This window comes from Cetorhinus maximus, chromosome 11 (assembly GCF_964194155.1).
Source record: "Cetorhinus maximus chromosome 11, sCetMax3.hap1.1, whole genome shotgun sequence".
Taxonomy (NCBI): Eukaryota; Metazoa; Chordata; class Chondrichthyes; order Lamniformes; family Cetorhinidae; genus Cetorhinus; species Cetorhinus maximus.
In genome coordinates, this window is record NC_135889.1 from 99,053,244 (window position 1) to 99,078,682 (window position 25,439).

A 25,439-nucleotide genomic window follows, 5' to 3' on the forward strand; every position below is an offset into this window, starting at 1 on the left:
TGGCCTGCCCTGATGGCCTACCCTCCGGCCTGGCCTACCCCGATGGCCTACCCTCCGGCCTGGCCTGCCCCGATGGCCTACCCTCTGGCCTGGCCTGCCCCGCTGGCCTACCCTCCGGCCTGGCCTGCCACGCTTGCCTACCCTCCGGCCTGGCCTGCCCCGATGGCCTACCCTCCGGCCTGGCCTGCCCCGATGGCCTACCCTCCGGACTTGCGTCAGGCACTTTGCCCCTCTGATGTGCTCTTCTCCCAGCCATTGTGAGCAGCCTTGCTGCAGACCCAGCAGTCTAAGCACACCCGCCGCCGCCTGCCCACTCCCGCTATGCACGGGAGTTGTGAACTACGCTGGGCGGGCCTTAATTGGTCCACCTGCGTAAAATGGCGGCGCAGACCCGATTACGGGCGGCGATCGGGTCTGCACCCACCCGTTCCCACACAGCCCGCCCGACATGGAGAGAGTTCTCCCCCATGTTTTGAGTCCATATGACTCTTCTTCAGAACTCAGTAAAAGTTTGTAGAAGTTTGGAACTCTGTTCTGTCGACAGAAATTGATACTAAGTTAATTATTAATTACCTCCGCTTAATATTTTTGCCCTGTTAGCCTGTTTGTAAACAGTATATCACCAAAAGCTAATGGACAGATTTCAACTGAACTTGTTACACAGATAAGGTATGGACCAAGGAAGAACTGATTATTAAAGAATCCGTTAACATTGGGAGATAGGGCGAATTGTCTTGTTCTTTTAGGATGTTATGGGTTGTCTGATTTAGAATATTGTTGATTGTTTTGGGAATGTCGTGGTGCTGCTGCGATGCAGTTTGTCACAACTATCAAAATGCGAGAATTTTCAGAGCAGATTGTTGAATGTGGATTGCTCTGAAGCCTTCTCATTGAGATGGAAGCTTTTAATAAAAAGATTTTTCAGCCTTGTAGTTAGAGAGCATCAGCAAGGCAGGGAAAAGCTTTAAGGAAGCGCTGTGTAGTTGGAATAACATTGACGTTGAGTTAACAGAGCTTGGCGGAGATATGCGCTTTATTGAGTGCCCCCTTCAATTATTTTAAATCAGAGATTGATTAATTTTTGTTAACCAAAGATATTAAGTACATTTTAGAATGTAAATATCATTGTGTGCACTCAGTTGTAATATAGGATTAAAATTACACAAACACAAACAAAACACACAGCCTTGTCACTAAGAGCACAATTTTGTGTACACTACACTTGCACTCAAAACTTGTGATTTTCTGTTGGAATACAATTTCCTTTATTAGTTCTTCAAATTCTAAAGTTTGGTCATCCCAGGTTTACAAGGGCTGCTTTTCTGAACTCGTTATATACATCTTTAACTTTAATGTTTTATGTTGAACTTTGCACATTCAACAGCACAAAAGCATTCTTAATCGAAATAATGCTATTTCTTGGAGTATTTTATGGCATTACAAACAATTAATTCTGTAATAGACTCTGTAGAGTCCTCTGCTTCAAGAGGATTTGAGTACAGGAGTAGGGGAGTCTTGCTTCCATTGTATAGAAGCTTGGTTAGACCACACCTGGAGTACTGGTTTCAGTTTTGGGCCCTTTACTCAGAAAGGATATTCTTGCCATAGAGGGAATGCAATGAAGGTTCACCAGACTTGTTCCAGGGATGGTAAGACTGCCTTATGAAGAGGGATTGGGCAAACTGGGCCTGTATTCTCTAGAGTTTTGAAGAATGAGCGGTGATCTCATTGAAACCTACAAAACACAAAGAAATTAGACAAGGTAGATGCAGGTAAGACAATTCCCCTGGTTGGAGAATCTAGAACCAGGGAACGCAATTTCAAAATAAGGGGGAAGCCACTTAGGACCAAGATGAGGAGAAATTTCTTTACTCAGAGGGTTGTGAATCTTTGGAATTCTCTATCCCAGAGGGTCATGGAAGCTCAGTCATTGAAGATGTTTAGGATTGATAGATTTCAGATTAACAATAACATAAAGGGTTATGGGAATAGTGTGGGTAAAAGGCAGTGAAGTATTCGATCAGACATGACCTTATTGAATAGTGGAGCAGGCTCAATGGGCTGAATGGCTTTCTCCTGTTCCTATGTTCCTAGATCTGTACTTTTGGTGCCAATTTCCAATAAATTTAACTCAATGGAGTGAAATCCTTTTGTTTGATCTTTGCATATGAATACTTAATATGTTGGTATGAAATTTCATTATTCACCATTTTGATAGAAGCATGAACCTTGAAATAAATAGCTTAATGCCTCATTAAAACAGCAGCAAATTAAGTCCTTGTGTACATATTAAGCATGCACAGGTATCACACGCGATGGGCAGGATTTTCCAGCCTTGCACACTGCCGGGATCATCCGGGCTCACCGAAGGTCAGTGGGCTTTTGGCTGGGCCGTCGCATTTCCCGTGCCCCACCAAAGCAGGGCCAGAAAATCCCGGCCCATGATTTCACCCTGTATGATATGGTATATGTGCTCTACCTGAAGGAAGGTCCTCAGCTCATTGTCTGCTGATACTTCATCATGAGCCATTCTTCTCGACAGTTTTATGTCAGTGGTGGTTTGCCTTTGCCTTCCACCACAGAGGCAGGATGAGCAGGAAGGTCCCAAGTCTATCTCAGCTAGGATAGCAATCGAACCCACACTGTTGGCAATATTCCAAACCATGCACTAACCCTCTAGCCAACTGAGCTAACCAGCCCATTTTTACCATGTAAGGATATAAATAAAATGCATGACTACAATTTTGTGGATCTAAAGTAAATCATTGACAGCAACTGTGGTAAGTGTTTGTTACTTTGTGTGACTGGGTAACATAATGGATTAGCTGTTGTTGGTTAGCAAATTGTTGTTACAATGCTGTGACCTAGATTTTAATGTAGCCCGATCTGCTCTCACTTTGCCATTAGATCAATTCTAAATTACATGATTTCAGAAGTCCTAATAAAATCTTAATGTGCAGTACGTATCACCGACAATTGATAGTCAATTGGCGATAGCACTTAGACATGAGAATAATTTGTGCGGGAAATGTTAAGTCATACTTGTATGGTTGGGAGTACTATACTAACATTTGGATTTAAGGTATGTTGGGAAGAATGAAGGGAAAATTATGCTCAATTCCCATTGAAGTAAGATGATTAAGATTTGGTAAAAACAATAAATGGTAATGTTCCCTTAATTAACCAAAAAATGAAATCATTAAAATTTCAACAATTTTCAACAATTGCCTATTTCAAGGGCAATTAGGGATGGGCAATAAATATTGCCCTAGCCTGTGATGCCCACATCCCATAAATGAATAAAAATATAGAGATATATGTTTTTAAAAAGTTATTTGTTCATGGGGTGTAGGCATCTCTGGCGAGGCCAACGTTTATTGACTATTGCCAATTGCCCTTGAGGGAGTGGTAGTGAGCTGTCTTCTTGAACTGCTACAGTCCATGAGGGGAGGCGGTGGTGTCATGGTATTATCGCTGGATTAATAATCCAGAGACCCAAAGTAATGCTCTGGGGACCCGGGTTTGAATCCTGCCATGGTGGAATTTGAATTCAATAATTAAATTAAAAGTCTGCTGATGACCATGAAACCATCATTGATTATTGTAAAAACCCATCTGGTTCACTAATGTCCCTTTAGGGAAGGAAATCTGGCCTACAGGTTGGCTCTTAAATGGCCTAGCATGCCACTCAGTTGTAACAAAACCGCTACAAAGTCACAAAAAAGGAATGAAACCGGACATCGACATAGGCACTGGAAACGACAATGGCAATCTCAGCCTTGTTGACCCCGCAAAGTCTTCCTCCTTACTAACATCTGGGAGAGCTGTCTCACAGACTAGTCAAGCAAAAGCCTTACATAGTCACCCTTACGGAAACATACCTCACAGATAATGTCCCAGACATCACTATCCCTGGGTATGTCCTGTCCCACCTGCAGGACAGGCCCAGCAGAAATGGCAGCACAGTGGTATACAGGTGGGAGGGAGTTGGCCTGGGAGTCCTCAACATTGATTCCGGACCCCATGAAGTTTCATGGGCAAGGAATCCTCCTGCTGATTACCACGGACCGCCCTCCCTCAGCTGATGAATCAGTGCTCCTCCATGTTGAACACCACTTGGAGGAAGCACTGAGGGTGGCAAGGGTGCAGAATGTACTGTGGGTGGGGGACCTCAACATCTATCACCAAGAGTGGCTCAGTGGTACCACTACTGACTGAGTTCTAAATGACATAGCTGCTAGACTAGGTCTGCGGCAGGTGTTGAGGGAACCAACAAGAGGGAAAAACATACATAATCTCATCCTCACCAACCTGCCTGCCGCAGATACATCTGTCCATGACAGCATTGGTAGGAGTGACCACCACACAGTCATTGCGGAGACAAAGTCCCGCCTTCACATTGAGGATACCCTCCATCGTGTTGTGTGCCACTACCACCGTGCTAAATGGGATAGATTTAGAACAGATCTAGCAACTCAAGACTGGGCGCACATGAGATGCTGTGGGCCATCAGCAGCAGCAGAATTGTACTCGAACACAACCTGTAACCTCATGGTCCGGCATATCCCTCACTCTACCATTACCATCAAGCCAGGGGGATCAACCCTGGTTCAATGAAGAGTGCAGGAGGGCATGCCAGGAGCAGCACCAGGCATGCCTAAAAATGGCATATAAATCTGGTGAAGCTTTAACACAGGACTACTTGCATGCTAAACAGCATAAGCAGCAAGTGATAGACAGAGCTAAGTGATCCCACAACCAATGAATCAGATCTAAGCTCTGCAGTCCTGCCACATCCAGCCATGAATGGTGGTGGACAATTAAACAACTCACTGGAGGAGGAGGCTCCACAAACATCCCCATCCTTAATGATGGAGGAGCCCACAACATCAGTGCAAAAGATAAGGCTGAAGAATTTGCTACGATCTTCAGAAGTGTCGAGTGGATGATCCATCTCAGCCTCCTCCAGAGGTCCCCAACATCACAGATGCCAGTTTTCAGCCAATTTGATTCACTCCACATGATATCAAGAAACAGCTAAAGGCTATAGGGCCTGACAATATTCCAGCAATAGTACTGAAGACTTGTGCTCCAAAACTTGCCGCACCCCTAGCCAAGCTATTCCAGTACAGCTACAACATTGGCATTTACCCAGCTATGTGGAACATTGCCCAAGTATGTCCTGTACACAAAAAGCAGGACAAATCCAGGACTGGCCAGTTACCACCCCATCAGCCTACTCTCTATCATCAGTAAAGTAATGGAAGGGACCATCAACAGTGCCATCAAGCAGCTCTTGCTGAACAATAACCTGCTCACTGATGCCCAGTTTGGGTTCTTCCAGGCCCACTCAGCTCCTGAGCTCATTACAGCCTTGGTTCAAACATAGACAAAAGAGCTGAACTCCTGAGGTGAGGTGAAAGTGACTGCCCTTGACATCAAGGCTGCATTTGACCGAGTGTGGCATCAAGGAGCCCTAGCAAAACTGGAATCAATGGGAATCGGGGGGAAACTCTCCACTGGTTGGAGTGATACCTAGCACAAAGGAAGATGGTTGTGGTTGTTGGAGGTCAGTCATCTCAGGTCCAGGAGATCATTGCAGCAGTTCCTCAGGATAGTGTCCTCAGTGATTGTTTTATACTTCCTAATCAAATTGGCCCAATTAAGTACTCTAAAATGTATTACTGCAATTATTTATTACCTATTTATTATATAAAAATTAGCATTGCTGGAAATTGGCAGATTACCTGGTCCAGATGGAAGGTATTTTAGGTTCCTGAAGAAGCAAAGAAAGAAAAAGCAGAGGCATTGGTCACAATATTTCAGTCCATAAACTACAGCCAGTTAGTAATGGGGAAGTTATTGGAAACCATTAACAGGAACAAAATGAACTTGCATTTAGAGAGGCATTGGTGAGGCAATTGGTGAGCATGAATTTGTTAATGGCAAATTGTGTCTCATTAATTTGATTGGACTCTTTGAGGTACCAAAGAAGATGGATTAAAGTAATAGATGTTCTATATACAGACTTTTAGAAGGCATTTGAACAAGTGCCACACAGGGGGCACATTAAGAAGATGGAAACCATTGGAATTGAGGGGGAGTTGTGGGGTGGATGCAAAATTAGCTGTGAGAGGAATCAAAGATTGGTGGTGGATGGATGTTATTCAGGCTGGAAGCTGGTTTGTAGTAGTGTTACTCATGGGTCATTGTTTGGTCCCTTGCTCTTTGCAATTTTTGTAAACAAACTAGACTCAGTTGTAAGGAACAGCATTATAATTTTGTAGATGATATAAAACTTGGCAAAGTAGTAGCTAGCAATAAAGATAGTTTTGGGTTTCAGAATGACATGGATGGGATGGTGAAAAGAGCAGAAGCATGACAGATGAAGTTCAAAGCAGAAAAGTATGATGTTCTGCACTTTGGGAAGACTAACAAGGAAAATACTATAAATGGCTTGATTCTGAAAAGTACAGATGAGCAGAGCGATCTTGGTGTCCAAATACACAAATCTGTAAAAGTAGTAGAGCAAGTTCATAATGCGGTTAAAAAAAAAAATATGGGGCAGTATTTTTCACTGAGCGGGCAGGCCCACGCCCGATTCGCTTGACCATAAAATAGCGCGTGATGATGTTGGGCGAGCGTCCTGACGTCATTGCACACTTGCGTGATATTTTCATCGGCAAGCGCACACTAAACTCAGAAGCGTGCCCGCCAACAATTAAGAAGGCAATTAAGCCAATTAACAGCACAATTAACAGAGATTTTTCGTTGCCCGTCCAATGTTACGGTTGGCAGGCAGGCGAATCAGCCAAGGCGGCCTTTGCATTTTTCAGGATACCTCATCCATGGGTGGGATGAGATTTCTTTGATAAATTAAAATAAAAATAAATTTCTGTGGACAGCATCTTCATTACCTACATCTTCAGGTGACTGACTATGAAGCTTGGACGCGTTTTTTTCCCAGTTTCTGTGACCTTTAGTTTCAGTTATTCAGGCTTTCAGCTCCATGAGCAGCTCTCCGCCTTCAGGGAGCTTTCTGTAAGCGCTCGCCTGTGCCCGCGCTGACTTCAGCACTTGCCTTCCTCCTGTCCCCACCCCGACAGTGCTGAGCCTTTCAGCGCGTGCTTCACGCTGGCTGTTAATTGGCCAGCCAGCGTGAATTCATGGTCAGGGGCCGATCGTGGTTGGTGGTCCATTCCCCAGCCGATCCCGTATCCGGCAATCGCACCCACCCACCAACCTAAAAACCCTGCCCATGGGTTATTTGGGCTTGCAAATGTCGGTATAGAATATAAAAGCAAAGCATTATGCTAGAACTTTCTAAAATACTAGTCCCAGCAGGAGTATTGAAGATAATTTTGGGCACCATACATACTTTAAGAAAGATATGAAGGTCTTAGAAATGGTACAAAGGAGGTTTAGCAGGATGTTACCAGGGATGAGGGACTTCGGTTGTGAGGAGAGTCAAAAAAAAATTAAGACTGTTCTCCTTAGAACAGAAAATGTGAGGAGATGACTTAATAGAGGTTTTCGAGATAATGAGAAACATTGATAGACAGAACAAATATTTCCTCTGAGGAATAGATCAATAACCAAAGTTCATGGATTCAAAATCATTGGCAAGTGATTTAGAGGGACATGAGGAGAATTTTTTTTTCACTCAGAATTGTCAGGAGCTGGAATACCCTACCTGAAAAGATGGTGGAAGCTGATTCCCTATATAATTTTAAAAGAGAGTTGGACAACGACTCGAGGATAAGGAATTACAGGGTTACGGACAAACAAATGGAAAAGTTGGACAGTGTACAATCGCTCTTTCAAAGAGTGAATACAGACATGATGGGCTTTTACCACCTTCTGTGCCGTAGGGTTTTATGTTTCTACGACACACGCATATTGAACCTTTCTTTCATATGAGCTGTGAGTGCTTGATTCTGGCTGTGTTTGAAATAGGTGGGGGGAAAGGTCCATTCTCGTATCTGGCATTCTACCTGTGGTCTGTTGCATAGGGAAAACATTGACCTTATCCTTCCAAACTGGTTAAACAATCAGCAGAAATACGTATTTGAATATATTACAGTGGAGCATTAGACCTCTACCAAGAAACTGCGAAACCAGATATAAACACAGATCCAAACTTATTTGCCTTAAATGGAAGAATCTGACCACTGTTGAAATGGACTTGTTAATAGGGTTTTGTGCGACAGTGTAGCATTTGATCAGTGGGAGCAAAAGGGCAAACTGACTGCAGAGGAACCTTCAATCCAAAGTTAGCTTAATTTCTTGACTAAGGAAGGGAGGAGGCATGTAATAATGAGGAGAGACAACTTGAAAACTAGAAAAATAATTTAAAAATACTTCTTGAAAACTAAGGATCCAGCACAAGATGTAAACTGGTAGAAGTTAATGGAAGAACAAATATGTAGTACAGAGTAACATGCATCAAAGCACAGTGGATAACATATTTCATATTTATCTGTGCAAATTATGTAGTGAATATGGTATTAAGGCAGTGAAGTGACACTTCAGTAAAAAGGTTTAGTATGTATAAAATTTAAACTGACACTTTTGCAATTCCCTGAAGGAACAGCTGCCAGAAACTACACCATTTCTTTTGGAAGCTGTCTTGCTGAAGATGCAGAACAATAATAGGAGTAATAAAACACTTGGGGGACAAAGCTATGTCACATAACAAACTCTAACTGAGATATTATGCATGAATAGTATTCAGCAAAATAGGTTGTTAGGGAAAGGTTTTTCCAGTCTAAATGCTTGAGAAAAAATAATCTTTATATAAAATTTAAATGGTTATGCTCTCTTATACTGCCATTGCTTTCATTAGTTTAATAATTAGAACTGTAGTATATTGAATAAAGAATTAAATGCAATATCTAACATAAAATGCAATTGTTTTTGTTTTTACAATGGCTGTTGAACAGGAGGGTGTTAAGTTCATTTTGTAAAATAACAAGGAGTATATCTATAGGCATTGCTAAATTACCATATATGAATCACACCAAACTTTCATTAAAATATCCAAAAGACCTGAAATTATATCCAAAGCATATAGTAGTAATTTATGCAGATGCAAACTGGAAATAAGATCATCTGTCAGAAGAAGAGAAAATCCAATGTACCTAAGGGTGGGGGTATGTTTGCCCAGTTTTCAGTGCAATCTGGGTGGAATTGACTGAAAAAGCCCAAAAGATTGCAGCATTTAAAATGTGAGTTATCCTATAACCACTACACTTGAATGTCCACAATCTTTTATGTTGGCTCTGAAGTCAATTCACACTTGAATCAGTCTGTGCCCACTGGTTAGAATGGCAAGTTTCCATCAATTACTTCTGTTTGTGGGTGTTTTGTGCCCAAAATTAGGTTGCACAAGCAACTATGATCATATTAATCCATTGTTAATGGTCTGCAGCCACAGTGACCAGCAATCAATTGTATATTTCTTGTATATTTCTCTTTCTGATGGTACAATTACTTTAAATTACATTAAATTCCAATTTAAATTAGTTCAAATTCAGCCAACTGATCAGCCTGTGGTGCATAAGACCTGTGACCAGCAGTCAATTGATACCATTGATACACCTGTTTCCTCAACTGCTGCAATTACTTGAAACACATTATCAGTTTAAATTAGTATAATTCAGTAAGCTTAAGGTCCTATTGGCCAGGTTTCATTCAATAATCGATTAAGTCTGATTACATGCTCAATTGTGCTGATTCAAGGGAGATTCGATGTTCATATTTATGCTAATAAGGTTACATGGAAATTTCAGTGTATACTTCACTTCGCTAAAACTTGCAGTGTCCAGCTCATTCCAGGCACATTTTCCCAACTGCACCCCTTGCAGAAGCTCCAGGTATAGATGTACAGTGATAAGAAGTAATGTGCTGAGCGCTATTGGAGTTTGGCAAGTTTTTTTTGCAGTCACAGTGGTACGATACTTGACTTTGACAAGGGAGTCAGAGAAGCTTGAAAGCCTGAAAGGACAAAGCCTGCTTTTGCTATTGGGGGTTATAATTTCCAGTTCCTCAGCTGCAGCAAAGTTTGGAAATGGTGGAGAGGCAGCAGAGAGGGGAAGGTTTGCACAGAGGGAGAAAGAGGAGAAGGGCTCTCAATCAAAGTTAATACTGTCTCTCTTGTACCTTAACACCCAGAATTAACAAGAGATAAACATGAATTAATAGGCAAACTGTAGTCGAACACACCACAAACTGCACATTAAATGGCAGACACAGCCTAGACTTTTCTCAGCAACCATTTTCTCAGTCATCACTAAGTCAGAAAAAAATCTTTAAAACTTTGTCTTCCTCATGAGGAATTTAATCCCCTGTCATGAGGCTATGCCCCTTAATTTTTGAAAGTATGATTTTTCAACTTTCAACTGACTGGAAATTTTGCAATTTGAAACAAGACAGAACAAACTACTTAAAAATGCAAGGCCACCTTCCAAGAGGAAGGTGGAAAGCAAACAAATTACCCTCAAGGGAATGCAAAGACAGAGACATTTCCTATGATTCAGACCCATCAAAACTCGTCGCTGTCTAAGGATGAAACATTAAAATGCAAAGTGATGGATATTAAAAAATGGCTGCCACAGACAGACCCACCCAAAATCCCTTGTGAATACGTTATGGGTAAAATATTTCAGGCCAGGCTGCAGCCATTGCAGAGAGAGATTGCAAGAAAGTTTTCAACAGAGGAAACAGGCTATAAACTGGGCTCTCTCCCTCTCTCTCTCTCTCTCTCTCCCTCTCTCTCTCTTTTGGAACAAGTGTATTCCCTGGTTCAGAAGCCAATTTTACTAGAAATCTACCAGCAAACTGAGATCTCAGAATGATTGCAACATCTTTTATATCTGACCGCATCCACGAAACTATCTAATCCCAATTGGCCACGACATTTAAAAATCTATGCCTCAGAGACAATCAAAGGGCGCTTAACCATGTATTCTTTGAACCTTTTTTATTGGACTCTAGCTTCCCTTATCTCTGATACATGTGTGTTTGTGTGTGTGTGTGTGTGTGTGTTGGTGGGTGAGGTGGGGTGCAGGGGGGTGGAGGTGTGGCGAATGAGGGCGAAATGTTTGACGTGCGTTTTTATTTATTTTTTTCTCGGGTTTATTAGTTGCTAAATTTTCTCTTTCTCAAGAAAAACTTGTTTGATTGGCTCCTTATTGGCCACAGATTGAATAGTTAAATGCATTCGGATTGGGAAAAGGCATATCCTTGTGAAAAAGAAACTTAAACCTTTGTTCTGACCAGCCGAGGAGGTTGAATAGAAGGGAGCCAGTTCGCCCCTTCTCACCTGGTCATAACAGCCCTCTCCTTCAAAGAGATAATCTGACCCCCAGCCAACAGTAGCTTTATCCCCCACTGAGTTCCACAAGTACAATCCTCACCCAAAAAGGCACAACGTTCTAGATCTTTCTTAGCGTTTCTTCCAGGTCCAGCCATTTTAGTCTGCTTTTCCAGTTAATCTAACCAACTACCAAGACCGCGTCTCCCTGTGTTGGCCAGACTACACTCTCCAGTGTCTAAACATAGGTACATTCCCAGCTTCTCGGCTACACTGCTGCCAATACTGTTTCTAGGCTTCCCCAAGCCCCTAAATCCCCAATTACACCAAGCAAATACTGCTCCTGGTTTCCTGCATCCCAACTATTAGCAGCATGGAGCTACCAAAGGCTCCCAGGACTTCCCTGTGCCCCAGTTCCAACAGCAGCACAGAGCTAGTGGCAGCAGTTCAGCTGCATGGAACAGGCTCTCCTCTTCAGCTGCTGTTATGCTGTTAACTCTGCCCCTTGAACTGGTTGGTCTGACCTGTTAATATCTCCTAGTAGGGTTCTAGCCCTGTTCCTAGGCAGGATCAATTGTATCAAACATTGGTTCATCTTGTACTTTAAATGTTAGAATCTCCAGTCAACCAAAGGTCACCTCACAGATGCTAATTTACAAAAACATACAGACAAGAAAAATCCCAAAAATATTGATTTCCTCACGTCAGTGACTCACCATGTACCATGATTCAGACTCAACACCACTCTCTAACATACCACAGTGCCAGTATCTGAGCTGGTGGCTTTGATTGTCAGATCAATGTGCAGATATCCATCATAGGTATGCAGTTGCTTTTGCCCTTCAGGATGATGTTACACTGGCTGGCCAGGTGGCAAATCTGAAATTAAAAATGTGGAAGGGAGCACTGGGATGTGGGAGGTGGGCGTGGGGGAAAGGGTTGTTGGGGTCGAACGTAAGAGGTCCACGTGCATTTTGCACTTCATACCAGATGGTAGGATGAGGGTGAAATGGGATTTGAGAAGTAACATAAAGCAGGAACATACCATCATCCTAAATGTTCTCAGTGAGACCATATGCTAGGAGCTCAGTGACTGCTAGTCTTATAATGTGGAGAACCATCTCCTCCAAAAGCCTTAGGAGATACAGGCGTGCCTATATATCCCCCTGTTGCTCCCTTTGGGTATCCATGACTTTGTCTTGCAAGAGAGAGGGAATAATGTTGGTGAGCATGTTGCAATGTGTTTGCGTGATGTGCCTGCTATGGTTGAGTAGCTGGAGGTACGTGGAACCAAGAGAGGTAGGTATGAGGTTGACAGCATTAGTAAATGTATGAGGGAGAGATGGATGCTTGGCATGATTGTTGATGGTTGAATGGTGGGAATGTTGAGGGTTGAGCAGCATGAGAGGCTGACAGAGAATTAGGCAGAAATGTTATGTGAAGATGCAGTCATTGACCTTGACCACATATGTGAGATCATTGAACTTTATCCAGTACTCCAGCGAGGTCCTCAGGACCAGGTTCCAGAAATTAACCTCCCTGACAACCGCCTCCCATTCCCTTCAAAGGGTATGCCTTGCAGGCATCCTGGCCCTCTGTGGAAATATGACAGCTCTCTTCCTTTCCAACTCCATCAATAAGGCCTCCAGTGGCACATCACAGAACCTGGGAACCATTTCTCTTACTAGCTCCATTACCAGTCTTCTTCTTTCATTCAAAAACTATCCGGGGAGAATTTTGCGGCCCAGTTTCGGTGGGGACGGGGCCGTAAGTTGCGGCGAGACATTCTAAACCTCATTGGCTTCGGCGGGAACGTAAAATCCCGCTGCCATAAAACTTCGCCCCCTGAGTCTGTTCCAGCAGCTGCTATAGCATGAGTGCTTCTCCCCATTAAGAGGGGCAGGCTGCTTGTAGAAAGTGCAGGGTAGCTGCATGTTGTGCTAGTCATGCATGCACCTGGGTCCTTTGTTAAGTTCCCTGCTAGTGTTCAGCCAGTCAGCACTATATTTTGCACTGGGCTACATGCTATAATCATGTCTCTGAATGGGCAGCACAAAGTATGTGTGCTGCCTGCCTCAATGGGATCTGGTGTGGGGTAATTGTGCATCACAATCCCTGCACCTGAAACCAAGCCTTATCGAACACTTCTCCCAATAGCTCTAAAAAAATGCATTGAGGACTAATATTTAAGCTTCAATTGTCTTTTTGGTTTTGTCTTGCAGATGTCCCGTCATAGGCGAAACCACTCTCAACACAATCTTACAGAAATTACTGGGATGGTGGATCAGTCTGTAAGTGTTCTGTACTGGAAGAATTAGCTTACATGTCATCTAGTTAGGCATATTTGCCTCACATAGGGGCTACTGGAGTCTTATATTTGTTAAAGAAAAAGACTGAAAGACTGTAAATTGTGCTGGCGTGTGTAAGTGTAGTTTGCTCGATAGAGATATATTTCCAGGCCACTGTTCATGTCAGGAAGTAGGTAGAGTACAACAAACGCTAATCGTGCTGTCGAGATTGTTCCAGCATCAATTTCTTCTACCTGGAACTTAGTTGTAGAAAGCCGTTAACCTCAACATACCACCAGCACATTGAAAGTGACAAGGCCCCATGTCACTTTACAATAGGGAATGGTTTTTCAAAGATAAACTTATTCAAGCTCTTAGGGATTTGTTTTTGACACATTGATCCTTTAAAGGATACACGCTGTGACATGAAGTTTTAGTACGTGGACATGGTTAACTATGAAAGAGAAATTAACCCTAGTTGACTAGACTGGACTCTCTCCTTTCATGTCCCCAATTAATGACATCCTCGTGCCTCCTCCCTCCAACTGACATCTCCTATCCTGTCTTTCTGGGACTGTCTCATTGTTTTCATTTGCTTGACTGTACTATTCTACCTACAAGCAGTGATCAACATCAAAATGTCAAAAGTCATCAGCTGTAGGTTACCAATATTATATTTATGTTACCTGTGGGTACAGACGCTTGCAGATACTTTGGATTCCATCTTAGTTCTGCTTGAAGTGATTCACACAATTCAATGTAGCTGGATTGCTTATGAATAGCCTACTTGCTTAAAACATTTTCTAAAATGTATGCCACGCATCAGTAAAATCATATATAATAACATTATTTTGCAGTAATGAGTAAAAACAGCTTCAATTACAAATTTACTTCCTAATTATACAGCTTAAGAATAAAAGAAAGAACACTCATTCACTTTGCACCTTTCACAACCTTAGGCTATGCCAACATTCTTCATAACCAACAAAATACTTTTGGAGTGCAGTCACTATTGTAATGTAGAAAACTTGGCAGCCAATTTGCACACAAGCTCCCACCAACAGCAATTTGACGAGAAAATCTGTTTTAATGCCGTTGTTCAAGGGGTAAGTATTAGCCATGACACCGAGGTGAGACAGACCCTTGGTTTAATGTCTCTTCTGGAAAACAATGACCCTAGCAGTGCAGCACTTCCTCACTGCATCACTAGGACATATGATTTTTTTTATCATTATTCAGATGTGCTGAGAAGCAAACATTTTCACTACCATCAATATTTGGGTCATTAAATGTAGAAATACATAAGAATTGTCATGGGTTGCGTGGTCAATCTGCTCACATTCTCTTAAAGGTGCATTGCACCTCAGATTACACCTTTAAGAGAATGTGAGCAGATTGACCACAGGTTGCCGAATCAATTGACCTTGATATCACTGAACTGATTTTTTTGTTCTATTACGTCGTGTTCACAGTCTATGTGATTTGTTTTCATCTGTATCCTATCCTGTTGATTTCAGTGTTTACAACCACTGGAGAAAAATGGCTTCCTCAATAAAGCAAAGATTACAGAGGGAGGCAAAAAACTAAGGTATGTTTGAACAGCTTCTGGTCTTTCTGTTCTGCATTGGCAGGCATCCAGTACTAGTTTGGCTGTCACTAAGACTTGTCTATTTTAATGTTACTTTCAATTTTCATAGAAGATACCACTAATGCAATTAGAAGTGTGAGTGTTCAATCTAAAGAGACCTCTGGTGTAATATACTATTCTGTTCACAAAGCTCTCTTGTGTAATACAGTACACATTTTATGTCTGTTTGGAACTTGCAGTGACAATATTTGAGTGGAATAATAAAGGCATTGAAAGGTATATAGGCTAACATTTTACCATTAAGCAACTTGAAGACAGAAATTCAACTTTGTTGCATTTTTTATGAATCATCATCCAACATAAGGATAGCCGAAAGATGTCTGACCCAATATTAGATTGGCCCATTTTCCAAACAAATGGGCCTAAAACAGGCATTGAACCCTTTGAATATAATAATGAGGAACTTAACATGCTTTAGAATCTCCTCAGAGATATTGGGCTGCCCTGGACAGAATAGATTTGTGCCTGCTCCCCATGTTTTCCAGGTGTGGATGTGGTCCGGGAAGCAACTGCCATCAAAAAGGAGAGTTTTCAGATTTTATATGGAGCAAGATGGAATGTCATTTCTGAGAGTTGCTATTGCCTGAAATTGCCACCCTTCCATTCTCCTCCCCACTGGAGACTTATCATTGGACTGTTGCCAGCAAAGCAAGTGGTCCAATATTGATCTTTTCAAACTGATTCTTATTTAGAGCTTTCTGTGGCATTGGCACCTTGCCTGATTTATTGAGATCTGATGCCCAATTGCTGACCAGTCTCAGAGGTCACGATGCACCTTAACAATTAGGAAAAAAGACCTAAGGGAAGTCCCTCAACTTTAGGCCACTTAAGGGCTGAAGTTGTATTTGCATGATCTGTGTTGCACTCTTCCCAGTAGCAATAAAACTCTGTGCATATTAAAATTACTTTTAACTTTTAAAAGCAGTGAAAAATGAAGTGTATATTACAATCAGTGTATAGCATAAATGACGTGAGAATATCTCCAGGCTTTTTTATAGTCAGGTTGTGATAGTGAGTATAACTGTCCTAATCGACTTATACTAATCCTGTTTTAACAGTCTAGATATGTGCTGATTCAGTGAAGTAGCAAGATTGAAATTCAGAATTATAAATACCTAATATCTCTTATGATTCCCTAGAGATTGTTGTCCAGTCTAGATCTACATACATTGCAGCTTAACAAGTGAGCGGAATGTAATCCAGAAATGCTGTTTCCACTACAGTTTCAAATTCTGTTCTCACATAAGTAGTATTGTGCAATATATGAATGGTAAACAGTTTAATCTATTAATAGAAAGCAATTATCCCACCATAAAGTAGCTCTTTTTTAAGGTAAGTGTTCGTAAAATGTCTGCCTATATTCCTGGTCAAATTCAATCTTGACCTGAATTAATTGAATTAAGTGTAATTCAGAATGGTAAGATAATGATACACTGTTAAAGATACAAACATTCTATTTAAAGTGTACCATTATTTGAAATCTATTCATGTATATTAAGATTTCCTCCTCTCCCTTTTACAGCATGTTCAAAACTGATTTCTGTAATTGGGATCAATTATTGAATGAATCCTTATCTTCTTTTCTACAATGATGTATTTGCTCCAGAATAAGCTCTACGCACATTAGGGTAACATTGCCCTCCTCTTTCCACTGGTTACAAATTTCCCCCCTAAATTAAAGCATTTTTTTTTTCTTTTGGCTCCAACTCCAAGAAGTATTGAAGAAAGATTACAAGGTTCTCAATATCGCTACCGCTGAGTTTTGCTCAGAAGCCGTATTCTGTGTTGCCAATTAAATCGTAGTTTCTTTCCAGATAACCTACCCCGTCCAAGAGCACTGATGCCAATTAAAAAACCTAAGTCCATCACTCAAATGCCTATTCTATTATTTCTGAGAGCTGAAAATGTAATATTACAACTATCATTCAATCATCTCGGTCCTTACACACATATAATAAAATTTTTAAAGTGGGATGTCTGAGCTGACATAAACAATTAATTTTCTTCTATTCATGCAAGCTATGTTCATTAATCAGCAGTTTCCTGCCTTTTAGACTGTGAATAAAAATGACATTGAAATCAGTATAATTTCTAATTTAGAGGATGGATTTAAATTGAGCAAGATGTTCAAGAGTACTGCAAAGGTATCTATATTTCTTTCCTCTTCAAAAACGAGGGGGATAAATTCAGATAAGGAATTGCAGGTCATTTTAGAGGAAGTAGAGGTGCACATATGAATCATTCAGCTCTGAATGATGCTTTGTCCCTCTTTATTGCCTTTAAGGATTCCAACTTCATGCAGCAGGAGATTCACTAATGTTGCCAAAAGTAACTGGCAAAACATCACTCAGAAATTGAGCATAGCTATCAAGCAGGTTGAGAGTGGTTTGAAGTACACAACAAGTGGTATGATTGGAAGATTCAGGTCAAAAAGAAGGCAGCCAAGATCAAGACTTCTATGAATACTGGAAAGACAATAGCTCTCCTCTCCCTTGACTTCTACAATGAAACGTTTGTTGTACAATAGGAGATAGCTGTGGAATCTCTACCTAAAAATAGATATTATTGGTGCTATCCTATTAATTAATGCTTTCACATTTCCCGTATTTATCCCTACTTTCTATTTGGTTTGCTATTTGGGGTGGGGTACATTTGTTACAACGTTTTGAAGAATTTGATGCTATACTTTGTAGCTTTAAATATGTAAATCTGTTCCTTGTTCCCCATTTGCGATAAGATCAAAGAGCAGAGCCCTCTTATCACAAACTATCACCATGCCCTGTAATCCTAATGCTCCCACATTCTTTGGAAATGGGAATTGTACCAAAGGCCTGGAGGGAGGCAAGTGTTACTCCTCTAATCAATAAATTATAAATTGGCCTGTTTTAGCCCAGTTGTGGGCAAACCTCCAGGGATAATATTCATTTTTGGTGCAGATGAAAACTTGCCGGAATGGTTCAACTGCCAATTATACACCCCACAATTAACCTTTCCATTGGAGTCAATGCAAAGGAAAACTGGATGACATGAGTAGCAAGCGGCCAATCCACTATTGCAAAATTCCATCTAAAAGTGAAAACTGCCCTCCTACATATTTTATTAGGAGGCATGCAAACTTTGAGAAAGAAGATAGGAAACTGCACTGTGTTAGCAAAGTGGATGGATAAATGACAGATGCAGATCATTGAAAAGGGTGTGGTGTAGTTTAGTTTGTGGAAAAGGGAAGCAAGAGGGAGTATACTCTAAGCACCAAGCCATTCGTATTCCTCTTTATGCACATGGTAAGCAATCCGATCTCGGGCATGAACGAGAGGAATAAAGGGAAAAGACCCATGATGCAAGATCTCCCTTACTGCTCCACAAGGTTTCCGAGTCTTTTCTTTGACAATTAGTGTAGTCATTGTAACTCCAGGGAAACTTGGAAATTTTCAAGAACAGCTTTTGATTTCTTGATTTTCTGTGCAGAGCTTATACTGGGAGGCCTAGAGACTGTTTTGCCAAATGAATTCACCACTTAAGGCAACTTGCCATATTTGTTTCTGATTTGTTTTGTTTACTGCTGGTATTTTTCCTTTAAACACTCCTTTGGTGTACACCTCCCACAGCAACATTCCTGTTGCCACCAGTTGGTTCCTGTAGCTGCAAGCAGTGTAGACCATGGGCATTCGATCTGGCCAGTTGATGGCAGTATTGGATTTGGAAAAGGAAAGGGAATTCCTGAAAAGGAGAAGCAGGTCTGTTGGCATGGCAGGCATCCAGTGCCCATCTTATGTCATAAGAGCCAAGCCCATTCATTTTGGCCTTTGCTGTCTATTGAACGTCAGGGAGGCAGTCACCAAGTTATGTAGCAGAACTTGAAGCACAGACTACATCCAAAGCAAGGACAGTCCTTTTTGTTGTGGTTAAAGTAAACACCACTTTGAACTTCTGTGCTATTGGCTTATTTTAAGGTACTATTTGCCAGATTAGTCAGTTGCCCCTAAATTCTTGCATCTGACAGATTCCTATTCCAAGGGAAACACATTTATTATTTTCCCAGTGGAAAGGAAGGAGCAAGTGGAGAGAACCTGGATTTCTGCCAAGTAACCAGGTTCTCAAATGTGCAGGGCCCTATTGATGACAACTGTCAAGGCACAAAGCAGCAATCCTATGGTTTATACGAGTTGAAGAATATTTAATTTGATCAATGACCTGAGACATAGCATCCATTTCCCAACATCCTAAAGTTGACGGAAGAGGAAGTTTTGCTGCTGAGACTCTAAATTTGGCCTTGCTGTCCTGACTATTGCTGCCCATCTGGAAAACCCAAACTGGGACTGAAAGAACATATGGTGAGATTAATGTCTCACCCACACTCCTGTAGAAAAAAGCACCAGTATTTTGAAGCAATGCCTCTGTAATCTAGACAAGATTAGATGAGCTCTTATTCCACTCCCACAAGAAAGTATCAAAGGTTATTTGTGTCTACGGTATGCTGTACAACTGTCACTTGAAGGAAGGTGTGCATGCACCTAGAAATGCTGGAAGATGGGTTTGTGCCCTTGCCTGCAGTGGAGGAGGTGAAGAGCAGCTGCATTCTCAATTCATACAACCCTGTAGATGGGAAAATCCATACAGAGGGATTATTTAAATCATGTGAATTAGCTGATAATGTGGAATGTGACAGGTATAGGCTGTTATTCAACTACTGCAGCTTATCATGCAAGCAACGGAAACATGGGGCAGAATTTGACAGCCCCTCCCGCTGGCGGGATTTTCCACTCTCGCTAAAGTCAATGGGCTTTTGAATGGCTTGCTACATTTTACGACCCTGCCGCCAATGCGACAGAGCCGGAAAATTCCGCCCATGGAATATTTCTTGGTCCAACTGTATGATTAAGAATTTACGGATTTACAGATTCTCAAAGGTAGAAGTGAGTTGGGAACAGCTATTAAAAGTAAATAGGCTTGATATGTGGAACATTGGATACAAAGGCAAGGAAGTGACATTGAATTTGAACAAAACATTGGTTAGATCATAGTAGAAGCATTGCTTGCAATTCTTGGCATCCTGTTGTAGTAAAGATATTAGAGCCATGGAAACAGTACTCTGGAGGATTAGTGAAGAAATGTTCCAGGAATGGCAGTTTATAGAATCAGTATGCATCTGTGAAAAGAACAGATGAGTAATATTTCAAGTTTAGATTCTTCACATAGAACTTCTCAAATTTAAGATCCATGGCTTGTTATGCCTTTTTGTACATAAAATAAATTAAGGCGGTATGAAAAAAAAAACTGTTATTGATATAGCACCTTTCAGGACCTCAGGACATCCCAAAGCATTTTAGAGCCAATGACGTACTTTATTGCATTGTAGCCACTGCTGAAATGTAGGAAACGCGGCAGCCAATTTGAACACAGCAAACGTGCACGCTGAACAGCAATGTGATAAAGACTGGGTAATCTGTTTTGTTTTTCCCTTTTTAATGATGTTGATTGAAAGATAAATTCTGGCCAGGACACTCGGGAAAATTCACCCGCTTGCTTTGAAATAGCGTTATGGGATGTTTTGTGTCCACCCATGGGAGCAGACAGTTTGACACCTCATTCAAAAGGTAGCACCTCTGATTGTGCAGCACTCAGTACTGCACTGGAGTGTCAGCCTAGATTTTTGTGCCCTTGAACCTTGAGTTTCGGAGGCAAGACTGTAACCAACTGAGCTACAGATAACATTGGATTTATTTTATTTTCCAGAATTTAATATAACATGGTATTTTATTTCTTAGGTTTAAGAGTCGCTTATTGCTGAATGAGAGATGGTGAAAGAGGCATTAAGCAGATGTGGTGGGATGCTTTAAAACTATGATTGAAGCTACTATATCTTGACAGTAGAAGATATTGCTCCTAATTCACTTATAGCTGGCAGGAAATCTTGAAGGCAACAATTTTTCAGGCTCAAAGGTTAATTTTCCATAGCATTTTCACTCACTACGTGTATTGCTAGCACAACTTCATCAAAGTTCCAAGTGAATTTTGTTTATTTTAATTCCCCTTCCCCACCATGTTACTCACAAGTCATTTTTTTTCTGGTAAAAATGAGAGAGAAGGAAATGTGCCTTTCATCAGTTTCCCAATATCCTAAATTTGTAAGAAATGCAAATGAAGAATGGAATTTCACTGATTTAGGATATTTCCAGCTTCTGATGAAATTCCGTGCCACAATGTTATTGCAGAATAAATAATTGATATTGTTCCTATCGTTAGGAGGGAGGATGGCAATTTCTCCCGCTGTTTCCTAGGACTGACATCTGTTATGTGATGGCAGCAAGAATGGCATTATTCAGTGTTAGAATTCGTGTTCCAGCTGATGTTCAGATCAGAGAGATTGTTAATAGTGTGGCGTCTTTTGAAGTGGTCTTCAGCGATCTAACTTTAAGATTAGAAGTTACAAAAATTCATTATGAACAGGGAAGGATTGACCACCTCATTTGGGTACACATGAATATCAGTGCATATGTTTGCATGAGTAAAATGATCACCCTGTAACTGAATAATGCTAACTGGAACACCTTGTTCCTATGTATTTTTCCATTCGTTTTTTTTGGCTGTTTCATTATATGCCCAGTACTGTTTATTGTCATTCATTCAGAGATGATATCCTTTACTTTGAACTTTAGGTGGCGCATTTTATTTCTATCCCAAGATGTTTTGTTTTTCCATTTGTTTTTTTGGCTTGCAAGCAAGCCCCTGCAACTTTTAAACATGGCAGTGAACATCATTAGCATTGGTTATCTTATAATTATCATACATTGTTATTTCTTTTCAGCTGCTTTTCTGTTACTTTGTGCATCAGTCTTATTTTTTATTCATTCATGTTGCTGGCAAGTCCAGCATTTATTGCCCTTGAGAAGGTGGTGGTGATCTGCCTTCTTGAACTGCTGCAGTCCATGTACTGTAGGTACACCCGCAGTGCTGTTAGGGATAAAGTTCTAGGATTTTTACCCAGCAACAGTCAAGAAATAGCAACATATTTCCAAGTCGGGATGGTGTGTGAGTTGGAGGGGAACTTGAAGATTGAAGAAGCACTTGCTTGACTTAGCCCCTATCTCAGCTCATATGCTGCTGAAACCCTCACCCCATGCCTTTGTTAACTCTAGCTTTTGCTATTTAAATGCACTCCCAATTGGTCTCCCACATTCTACTCTCCATAAACTTGAGGTCTTCAAAAACACTGCTGCCTGTGTTTTAACTCAGCTCTGTGCCTACTGACCTACATTGGCTCCTGGGCAAGCAACATCTTGATTTTCAAATTCTCATCCTTGTTTTCAAATCCCTCCATGGCCTCACCTGCTCCTATCTCTGTAATTTCCTCCAACCTCACAATCCTCTGAGATATCTGTGCTCCTCTATTTCTGGACTTCTTGTGCATTCCCAGTTATAATTTCTCCACCATTGGTGGCCACACTTTCAGTTGTCTATGCCCCAAGCTCTGAAATTCCCTCACCTCTCTGCATCTCTACCTCGCTTTTCTCCTTTACACCATTCCTTAAAACTTACCTCTCTGACTAAGCTTTTGGTCATCTGACCTAATATCTTCTTTGTGGCTCAGTGTCATACTTTGTTATATAATGCTCCTGTGAAGCACCTTGATGCGCTTCATTATGTTAAAGGCGCTATATAAATTGTTGTTGCTGCCCTTTTTCTTCTGGTTATTGAGTTCACAGATTTTGAAGGAGCCTTGGCGAGTTTCTGCAGTTACATCTTGTAGGTGGCACGTACTGCAGCCACAATGTTCCTGTGGTGGACAAAGTGAATGTTTAAGGTGGTGAATAGGGTGTCAATCAGGCAGGATGCTTTGCCCTGGATGGCGTCAGGCTTCTTGTGTGTGGCTGGAACTTCATTCATCCAGGCAAGTTTAGAGTATTCCATCACAATCCTGACCGTACCTTGTAGATGTTGGACAGGCTTTGGGGAGTCAGGAGGTGAGATACTTGCCACAGAATTCCAAACCTCGGACTTGTTTGTATTTATGTAGCTGGTCCAGTTACGTTTGTGGTCAATGGTGACCTCCAGAATGTTGAAGACGAGGGAATTCATTGATAGCAATGCGATTGAATGTCAAGGGGTGATGGTTAGGTTCTTTCTTGTTGGAGATGATCATTGCCTGGCACTTACGTGATGTGAATTTGTTACCAGTTGTCAGCCCCTTTAGGCCTTGCTGCATGCAGTTGCTAATGGTACTGAACACTGTGCAATCATCAATATCCCCACATTTGACCTTATAATGGATGGAAATAGATTGATAACTGAAGATAATTTGACCTGAAGACGTTCTGCAGCAATGTCCTGGGGCTGCGATGATTGGCTTCCAAAAGTCACCACCATCTTCTTTTATGCTAGGTATGACTTCAGCCAGCAGAAACTCCCCCCGACCCCGGCTCCCCCCACCGCCCCCCCCGGCTCCCCCCCACTCCCCCCCCCCCCCACCCCTTGTTACCATTGACTTCAATTTTGTTAGTGTTCAATGGTGCCACACTCCATCAAAAGCTGCCTTGATGACAAGGGCTTTCACTCTCACCTCACCTCTGGATTCAGCTCTTTGTTCCATGTTTGGAGAAAGGAAAATGAGGTCTGGAGACAAGTTAGCTTGGTGGAACCCAAACTGAGCATCAGTGAGCAGCCTATTGTTGCGTAAATGCTGCTTGATCTTAACTATATGCATTCATCAGATATTCCATGAAAAAACAGCCAATGCAAAGAAATGTCATTTTAAAATTATTTTTTGCATCTCAAGAAGCAAGATATTTTCATTAAAATAAACATATTTTGAAATTTAGGCCCTAGGTTACAAGGAAAAGTTCTTTGGAAATGTTAACCTAATAGTAGAATGCCCAGATGCTTGAACTGACATTCTCAACAAGATAATTTAGGCCCTGCAGGATATGGCAGAGACCAATTGGTAGAGCTCCAAGTATCTAGAGAGCGTTAGCTCAAAATTTGGTCAGTGATGAGAGAATACTTAAATATTCCAGCATCTCTCTCTCTCTCTCTTTCTCTCTCTCTCTCTCTCAGGGTAATAAGAACAATGCTTGGCTAAGGACAATGAAACAAATTAGTTGACGTTAATGGTTGGACTCAGCCCAAAATCTAAACCTGCACAAAACTCTCCAAAATTAACCTTAAAAGTTTGATTTTGGACCCTTTAAGATTATAGAGAGCGTTGTGTTGATGTGACTTAAGTAATACTTCCAGAATCAAATGATAAAGTGTATGGAGAAGAGAAGGTGCATTCCTTTGTGCAAGAGTGCCTGTGGGAACGTTGTGGCCACCAACTGAGAACTGTGAAGCAGCTATCAAGGGAATCTTAGTATTATTCCCTCACAGCCTGGAGGATACAATCTCTGGAGGTGCCTTTTAGGGAAATTAAACAGATTTTTAAGAAAGGCCATTAGGATATTTACTTTATTCTGAGAAACATGTGTTGTTATAGTTGATAACTATAACTGCAAATTGGCATAGGGACACGAGAATAAGGGAAGTAAACACGTGGCTAAAGGAGTGGTGCGGGAAAGAGGGGTTCCATTTTGTGGGACACTGGCATCAGTGTTGGAACAGGAGGGATCGGTACCGTTGGGACAGTCTCCACCTGAACCGATCTGGGACCAATGTTCCAGCGAAAAGGGTAAATAGGGTGGTCAACAGGACTTTAAACTAGAAAGTGGGGGGGGGGGAGGAAGGGTAAAACTCCAAGCAGTATGACTAATGGGAAACAAAGCAGCAGGTTAGCATGTGGGGGGGTGGATTCAACTTCATGGAAAATTATGAAAAAACTGAAAAGAAAGGAGAGCCCAGGAGAGGCTATTAAAGTCTCCAGAACACAAAATAGGACAGAGTGTTTGGAAAGGGCTAGGAATCTAACTTCAAGCACATCAGATAAAGGGACGACAATGAGAAAGGGGACGGGAAATACAGGACTGAAGGTGTTGTATCTGAAATGCACGCAGTGTACGAAATAAGGTAAATGAGCTTGTGGTGCAGATTGAAATTGGCAGGTATGATGTGGTGGGCATCATGGAGACATGGCTACAAGGGGATCAGGACTGGGAGCTAAATATCCAAGATAGGCAGGTTGGCAGAGGGGGTGGGGTTGCTTTGTTAGTAAGAAATGAAATTAAATCGATAGCAAGAAATGACATAGGGTCAGATGATG

General features: G+C 41.5%; 1 protein-coding gene across 1 annotated transcript in view; it reads left to right on the top strand.

Annotated features, from left to right (window-relative positions):
* Positions 1 to 25,439, top strand: part of arhgap15 (Rho GTPase activating protein 15) — a 776,478-nt gene that overhangs the window by 144,616 nt on the left and 606,423 nt on the right. Inside the window, exons 4-5 of the mRNA XM_078552497.1 lie at positions 13,537 to 13,605; positions 15,120 to 15,190. Of these exons, the coding sequence (XP_078408623.1) occupies positions 13,537 to 13,605; positions 15,120 to 15,190 (140 nt within the window). The remainder of the gene's footprint in view (positions 1 to 13,536; positions 13,606 to 15,119; positions 15,191 to 25,439) is intronic.